The 9,328-nt window shown below is 37.1% G+C and overlaps 1 protein-coding gene across 1 annotated transcript in view; it reads right to left on the reverse strand.

The window, feature by feature from the left end:
- The window catches only part of IPO7 (importin 7), a 57,113-nt gene that overhangs the window by 32,277 nt on the left and 15,508 nt on the right, over nucleotides 1–9,328 (reverse strand). Inside the window, exon 2 of the mRNA XM_009890969.1 lies at nucleotides 410–491. Coding sequence (XP_009889271.1) covers nucleotides 410–491 — 82 coding nt within the window. The remainder of the gene's footprint in view (nucleotides 1–409; nucleotides 492–9,328) is intronic.

The following is a 9,328-nucleotide window of genomic DNA, read 5'->3' on the forward strand; positions in this document are numbered from 1 at the left end:
GGCTTGGGCCCCTGTCCAGGTCTCTCTGGATGGCATCCCTCCCCTCCAGCATGCCTACCTCACCAAACAGCTTGGTATCATTGGCAAACTTGCTGAGGGTGCACTCAACCCCACTGTCCATGTCACCGACAAAGACGTTCAACAGTACAGGTCCCATTCTGTTTCCCCAAAAACCATTATTCACAAGAGATAAAGCAGAGCAAGCACTGAAGAGCTAGCCACCTTTTTTTTTTGTTTTCCCTAGTCAGTGTATGGTGTCAGATATAGCTCATGATGACTGTAATTCAAGCAACTCTTACCTTTTCGGTATTTGAGATTAAAATTATTAGAATTCTTTAACAGCATTTGCATGTGTACTTGTGTGTGCGCCATTAAAGCAGATACAACGAAAAAAGATCGGAAAACTTGCCTGCCTGTCTCACTGGTAAATCCAGTTGCTCGGACATAGTGATCTGAAGCAGAGTTGAAACAAAGTTCACAGACTTATGAGCCTGTAGAGGAAAAAAAAAGAATATTATTTAGTCATAGTTTGTTAAGTTTTAGAATACTCCCATTAAGTTTTACAATATCTTTATAATGATGTAATGCAATCAATAGAATACCAGCAATTCAGACAGTTTCACAGTAGTCAGCTAATCAACCAAAGCATTCCAAAGTGTCACGTTCGCTGTATTCTGAAGACAGTATGGGGGGCGAAAAACCCTACTGTTTAAGGTAATAGAGTTGAAATCATGAAACAGGCTTCAGGAATTGGCATGTTACAGTCACCAAACACGTTCTTCATTCAGAACAAATGCTTACTTGAAAGAAGATCTAAATAGCCAGAAAAACCCAAGCGCAGCAAGTTTACAGTGACCTTTTAATGAGGTATGAATTCATTATGTAATAATCTATGAAACAGATGGCAACTATGTTTTAAAACTAAGCCCAACCTTAAGCAAGCCTGCCCAACTCATAGTTCATCTTTCCACAAAAACAGCTTCCAGTGACCATTTATGCATTACACTGCAGCAACTGTCAGCGTACCTATACAACAGCAAACCAGCAGCATGGACACCTAAATGGAGTGACATCCACAGAGTAACAACTTTGCAAGGATTTGCAAGAGTTCACTTACAATGAAAACAAAACGTGGTTTGTTTGTTTTTTTTTTACAATAATGACAAATGTCAATGATACGGTAAAAGCTTACACTAAATGACACGCTACGTACCTTAACATTATTACCACACCCTTTACCCACCTTTCCTAAGCATCAAAAACTTGAGACATTAAATTAATTTCACTGGGAAAAGTGAAATGTAATCCTTAAAAACTAACTCTACTTTTTATAACTGGAAAACAACATAACTTTCCTCAATGTCAAGAATCAATGGATATGAGCTGCAGTGAGGGAAGTTCCCATTTTACAAAAGAAAAGAAAAAATTGGCAAGGGCAGCCAAGGTCTGGAACAGTCTGTCCACAGAGGCTGTGGGACCTTATCCGTTGAGATATTCAGAACTCAGTTGGACAAGTCCCGATCTACCTCATCTAACTTTGAAACAACTTTGCTTCAGGGAGCTGGACCAGATGATCCACAGACGTCCCTTCTAACCTAATTACTCCATGATTCAGAATTGCCAATATATATTGTTCCTTTATCTTCACCTACATGTCAATATTGTTTCATATGTTCTTTGCAGTACTTCCATCAAAAGACAACTGCATAGATCTACATAACTTAACCTGTTAAACTCACAGGAAAACGACTCTTATCTACTTACTCAGTTTATTACTGCCTACATAAAGCAAATAAATTAATACTTTGAAAACCACTTATATTACACTATCTGTTTATAAAAAGTAAATTATTGTCTCAGTTACTGCAGCAAATTAACACCATAAAGAGAAACCAGAAATTATCTTTCTATTGTTTTAGTAGGACCAAGAACTTTTTTGACAGTACGAAATGTCAACATTCCTTCAAAGAGCCTAACACGGCCCAGCTCATTCCTACAGCACCAGGTTCTCTCCAACCTTAACCTTCCCTAGCATATATCTCCTATATGTTCTAGTACAAACAAAAGGAACAGCCTAGGAGATGACACTTGTTCATGCATTTGTACTAAGATTTGATTACCGTAGCTTGTTTTCTATCACCCGTCATTTAAAACTGATTTTAAATGAAAAATGAATTTGACTTAAGAATCTCCCCAAAATGTTAAACCATTCTTGTACATATTCATTCTGTGCACTACAAATCTACAGGCCACAGAAAACCCACAGAAGCACACTCACATCTGGTTCAACTGTAAAGGTTTATTTGTAGAGTGTGTTTTGATGAATTGGGAGTAACTGGCAGTGCAGTATGAGCACCCATTTTTTGGACCCACGTCCCTCTCATATCCCCAAAGTCCAGAAGAAGCAAATATACTTTCAAATGAAAAAAAAAAAGAAAAAGTATTTGTTTTCAATTGTCAGGTAATGGTTGAATAAATAGATTTAAAATAAAAATTACTTGTTGGTATTAATTTCTATTACAGCTCCCGGTTCATTAAGTTCCTTCTTTTCTTAAGTAACATCAATAGACACACTTTTCGTCTAACCAACACATACCAAATTACATTAGACCCTAATTCAGCACAGTACTCAATTATATGCCTAACATTAATGTCAGCGGAAGCATTCCTACACTTAAATGTGTTATTATGAATTTACTGAAGAAAGCTTTAACTCACCTACAAATAATGCAATATTACAGTCTGCATAAAATGGACTTAAAAGTGCAAACTGGTGTCTTTTCACAATGACTATGATAACAGTTAGCTTTTCAATAGTGAAAATTCGCAATGCATTTCATGATTGGAAATTGAAAAGCATTTAATCCTAGAATTTTAAAAATGAAGGATTACTTTCCCTTTTTTATGACAAATGACGACTACCCTTTCAAGTAAAGCAGCTGTAACAGGGACATTTCAATAAAAATACAGAAATTGCTTCGGAAATATCAAGGAACTAATTGAAAAAAATTGAATACAAAAATGATGTGTTTTACAAGCAAAAAGCAAGAAAGAAATTGACAGCAGTGTGCAAAACTACCACACACTGAAATTTAATGAAATACCAAAGATTAATCTTTTCTTCATTAAAAAAATCAGGACTGAGCCTATGACTGTAGCAAGCTCCAGAAGCTCCCTAGAAATGTCAATTATATTAGTATGTGGGACTAATATATTTTCAGTGGATTCTTTGAACTATAACAAAATTTAAAGGATAGGACCAAAACATCTACACCATTATCTTGTTTTTTTAAAAAAATCTTACAAGTATCATCCTTATTAACATCTCAAGCATCAGACACCTACCAGCTGCGAGGATGAGCTACTTTATCACCTTTAGTGGTTCAAAGCAGAGATTCAGACTAGAAATAATTTGTGCTTTTAATATAAAGTAGCAGAAGTAAAATACCTTGTACTTTCCAAACAAAGCCTCCTCTCAATTCCTTCAGTTCATAACAAAATTCACAGAGCTACGTTAACACTTCTATGCATTCTATATGGAATACAAAGTACTTCTAAACTCTTTACCATGATTCCCTTCCCATGCCACTGAAGGGAATGTGATTCCAGAGAAACTGAAATGTGGGGAGGAGTAAGGACAGCTACATGAAGGCATGTGTGTACTGAACGGTCAAATAAACCCCCAGGTACTACAATAACCTGTCACTTGCTCCCTTGTTTTGCTTTAGTATTAAAAAGAACATCCAATGTTTTATTGGCACCCGGAAAAAACAACTGAACTTAAAATAAGACACCACATAAGCACCAATTTTGTATCTATGGCATTAAAATATACAGAAAAAACATCAATTTCAGCTATTTTAATCTTTAGTATTTGTAATCTCCAAAGATGGCTACCTCTGAGGACATCATGTTCCTCTTTACCAACAGCACTGCTAAAAAAAAAACCCAACCAAACAAAAAACCTACACCTATTTCAGGTACATATTCTATAGAAATATTGGCTTTTGGTTTTAGTGCATACACTTAGCCAGAATACTTTGTTATACAAAAGATGAGCTGCAAATGAAGATTCACTGAAGGTCTACCAGGGATCTATCTGAATGTAGTGGATTCCACCGGCCCACATGTGCCCCAGTCTCCAGAAGAACTGGGTGCACCAATGCCACTTCAGTGAAAGCCACTGGCAAGTAACGTCATTCTACACAAGTCCCATGGCTCCAGCATTCAAGAATTAAAATCAAGATTTCACAATGGTGGTTATCACATACTCTAAACTGTGTGGAGAACAGAAACAATTTCTATGACTTTAAAGTTTTGACATTGATAAAACTTTGTCTTTTATTCTCTTGCTCCTTGTTTACAAATACCCTTTTAAAGTACATATTAATTTAGACAACTACAATGATAACTGGAAAAAAAAAAGGTTGTCACTGTCAAAGTCTGTTTTCCAACAAGCAACTCAGTATTTTAAAAAAAACAAACCCAAAACTCATCTCAAGTCCTTCCCCCTTACAAATCCTTCAACATGCCATGTCACTGGTATGACTTTGTTGTTTAAGAGCCAAAGAATTTAGGGACTTTTCCCAAGAGCAGTCTTTGCTATGCAGCCGTGCTAGCTGAGGAATGTATTCTATCAGACCACAAACGCTGCACCACTATCTGTTAATATCAATCACTGTTTCAGAACATACAATCTTTTTTGCATATTTCATTGTAGTTTCTCCTAGCAGAGTTGACTTGTTAACCATGTGCTAAAACACACTTTTGAGAAAAGAGTCATGCCAACTACATAACCTGAAATATAAATGAAGTTTGAAGTTAACATTAAAAGAGACCAGTTCATCGCATATCAACAGTTAATCATGATGCAGAAAAGCTCTTTTTCCCCAGTAATGATAGCCTCTAAAGTCAGTTACATTCGTCTTTAATACTAGAATTATTCACATCTTACACAAAACCTGCATGCCACTAAATCGCAAAAAAAAAAAAAAAAGCTTCCTCTCAGGTAAAAAGAGCTCCATGCATTCTTTTTAAACATTGAGAATTTAACATACCATAACAGACACACTACTACAGGTAACTCCTTTACTGTTACCAAAAAAGCAAATCGAAAGGGTAATATTTACTGTATGTTGCTGAACTAGAACCCTAGGTTATTTATATAGTTATTCAAAGTAGCACACATTTAAACAAAGGCTACAATTTATTTTTAAAGGAGTAGAAAAAATACAAATTCAATGCATCTCTGCTGTCCCAATTTTGAAAAAAAGTACATGCAATTTTTGATCTAGACCTTAACAGGACTAGGTGAACACAGCTGTTACACCAAGATGAAACAGTTTGGTTTTTTTTATAGCAAGGTAAGGTCAGGAACTGTAAGACCATGCTGAATCAGCAAACTTCCCCATAGCACTCTTTCAATTCTTTTTTAAGAACTCAGCAGGTGTGGAAGTCATTCTGACCTCAGGTTTTTGCAAGCTAGTTCTGCCACCTCTTATGCAGCTACAATGTATATGTAAATCCAGTTTAAGGTCCACAAAAAATATATACATGCTTATCAGATCTTGCAAACATCCTTGATGCTCCTTTCATTACAATACTGCCTGCAAGTTCTGAAGCCTATTTGCTCTTCTGTTCGCAGAGGGAAAAAGCATGCGCTCTTAGCAAAGGCTAGCTAAGCACACACAGTAACTATTTGCTAAGTCATGAGAAAGTGGCAAGTCGCCCTGTCTGCTAGGATTTTACCTTGTACTGGTTAACGTGCATGAAGAATGTAACTTCTTCCTAAGGAAGACAAAGCTCCCTTGGTTCCTTGCTGCCCCCAAGGGGATTTCTGGTGTTGGACCAGCCTTGATATATACAGTTTAAAACCATCATTTCCCAAAGCATCTCTCGTCTAGCACACACCAAAACACATAGACAGAAGATAATGGAAGTGAAAATAATCAAGTACTTCCGGTAAAATGTCATATTAAACTTTAAAGGAGAACCCACAATCTGATAATCAGAGCCAGGAAACTCATGCTCTGTTCTTGTTCTTTCTCACACTATAATACATAGCCATAGGTGTTATACATGAAGACCATGTTAGAAAAGGTTAAAAAAATTTAAAGATTGGGGTAATGCTATAAATACCTGCCCCAAAGTATCCAAAACAGCATTTCAGCATTTGGAAATTCCTGTGTGAAAGGCACCACGTAATAAGCTGCTTGTTTCTTGCCCTTTGACAACCTTTCACTCCAAAGCTGCCAGTAATTAAGAGTCCAATCATTTAATTTAATCATTCCATCATTCTGACATTTGCATCTATTAAGCAGGCAATGAAAGACACAGAACTAGGCCCTACTGTATTCTGTTAAACCAATGGCATGCTACAGCAACTAGTCAAAAAGCCAAAGCATTTTTCCTTCCCCTATAGCTTATATTAGAAGATGAAAAAGTTTAAATGTAACTTCTGAAAGGCACTTTTTCAGTAGAGCAACAAGATCACATTTAAAAAAAAAAAAAAACACGTTAAGCTCTGACTTAAAAAAAATTATGAGTTATTGGGGATTGCTCTCTTTAAAAAAAAAATTCTTAGACACAAAAATTGTGTTGTTAGTCTAAAAAGATGTCTTAATAGCTCATATGTACTGGGGCTAATCTCAGATACATACAAAACATACATAACAGTTAAGTTATAAATTCCTTCGAATTACAAAGAAACCTGCAAGGAAAAGTATTATCTAGCAACTGTGCCTTTATAAATATGTTGATACTAAAAGGTGAAACACTGTGTATTATTTTCAGAGTGTCATTCCATAGCTGCATAGTTAAAAATATCTATTTTCATCACCATTTCTGGGAAACACTTTATACACGCAGTACAAAGACTGTTTCAAAAGGCAAGAACGTCTTCTTGCTGCTTTCCAGTAGCTTACTTGAAGAGTCTGGTTCTAAGTCCTTGTAAAACACAGATTTCTCCTGTAAGACAGGGCCAGAGATGGGCAAACACTTCAGGCTACACCATCAGCTGGAAATTACATGAGAAGCTGTTGGACACAAGAGCTAGTGGTATTGTTCCCTATAACTTATTTTCACAGCAAGGAAAGTAAAGCCAAAGAGACCAAGATACCTGTTTTTTTTTTAACATATCTCAACTTTAAAAGTTCTCACAGCATTTTATGTGCAGCCAATATAACCTGATAAGACTTAGTGAAAGAAGAAATAAAGCATAGAACAATTCATGACTTAGCCAAGGTCAAAGGAAAAATAACAAAGCCTGGACAAACCAAGAATCTTACACCCATCCCAGTTCCCTTCTCAAGTCAGTGGAAACTTTGTTGATTATGATGAAGACATATCTAGATACTTAACTCTTCCATTAATTTGGAGTATCAATTACTGACTGAAGCATGTTCTTTTTTTGATAAGGTAAAATGCCCATTCTACTGAAAACCAGCCTCATGAACTCAACAGAGGCACTTCAGACAAATTAAAGGTAAACTAAAAGGTCAACCAAGGACAACTATTAAACTTAAATTATAAAAACACTTGTGTGTGCCTGGCCACGTGCAAGAATAGCGTTTCCTGCTGTATGATTTCATCTTTACAGAGAAAGAGACCCCATAAAACAATTGCCCTAACAGTTAACAAATTTAGACCAGTATCCTGCAAGCAAATGTGTAACTGACTTCAATAAACCTATGCAACACCAAGACCATGCATATGACTGAAACTACATACATCTACAAGTGCCTGCAGATTTAGGGTTTAACAAATATTTTTATCACAAAAGGTCTGTGAAAGATCAGTCAGGCTACATTTTCAATAATAAAGTAATTTTACACACTGGTTCAATAACATCCGGTGTTTTTAAAGGGGCACAGATATTTTGACTTTATACCGGTTTAATACTTGTGTAGTACACAATAGACCATCATGTTTTGATTCAAAAGTGTGAACAAAGGGCAGTTGCCGATGAGCATGATCCTTCATGCAACAGTTAGCCATTTGCTGAAGACCCCGACTGGCAGAGAACATAATTTCCTGCACGTTCAGCAACTCAACACCTGCAGAAAATAGCTAAAATAGATTTCAAGCAAATTACTATATATAGATATTGACATGCACAGAACACACACAAAAAAAAAGCGCATTTTGGAGCCAGCTTAATATTTCATACATATTACTGTCTTTATAGACAATTACACTATTTTCATTTTTGGTTTAAATAAGAAACACTAAAATACTTTTTACCAAAGTATATAGAAAAGATAGCCCACTACTTTATACAAACCTCAATTACACATTAGTAGTTTTACAGCTATCTATTTCAAATGTTCCTAATATTTATTTGCCACTCACTTATTAAATAACATGCAGTAATTCAGCCTAATTACACTTTTTTATAATATGAGCAGCTATACCTTTAGTTTTTGAAAGTTTCTCTACCGCCAGCAGAGCATTTGGCCCACCTTTACCTAAGCTCTGCTGAACATCTGTTGCATTAAATATATTTTCTCAGGCCTCAAGCCTGCTTAAGAGCAACAAAGAAAAACATTTGTGTGAAAGGCCAACGAAAGGCACCACAAGAGCTGCCACACAGGCTTATCCTTCACCTCCTCCATCAAGCTATCACCTTTTCTCTCAGTCAAACACTAGAACACCTTTTTTTCAAAATGTCTAAAAGTCCCATGGCTGTGTCCCATCAATAAAGAAAAGTTTTCACCTACTGGCCGGAGTTCAGTGGCACAAAAATATAACCTTCTTCCAAAATTGAAATCTGTGGAACTAGGACCTGCTGGCTTTGCTATATCCCAATATGACACACAAATGCAGTCTAAGCAGATGACATATCTGGGTTGGGAACCCTGTCTTCCCCCGTCTCTTGGGCACGTGTCGATACTACACCCAGAAAGCACACCTACCTCGACAGCGCTACCGAACACAGCGTCCAAAGGATTTGTACGATCACTAAATATCACCAGGCTATCAGATTTATTTCTGAACTGAGCCCAGGCCACTCTTACACTAACAGGCTGCACTACTTATAAAGTGATGAGGGTCTTCCTACCCCCTTTCCCGCTGACAAATTACTACCCTTCCACATCCCGAGACTGCCCTTAGATAGTCCTAGGCAGGACTGGGTCCAGCCTCTGAGCCATCGGGGGCCTGCGCCACTGACGATTTTAAACACCCCTCTACAGATCATCCTTTCCCCGGTTGAGCAGGAAGACAATGGAGGTAATTTGCTACCGGCAGGAAAGGCAACGGGGGCCTCCTCCCCAACGCCGACCGCTTTCTGCCGCTAAACCCCCCCATACTCCCCCCCCTCCCCTTGAGC

Source organism: Charadrius vociferus, unplaced genomic scaffold (assembly GCF_000708025.1).
Source record: "Charadrius vociferus isolate BGI_N301 unplaced genomic scaffold, ASM70802v2 scaffold248, whole genome shotgun sequence".
NCBI lineage: Eukaryota > Metazoa > Chordata > Aves > Charadriiformes > Charadriidae > Charadrius > Charadrius vociferus.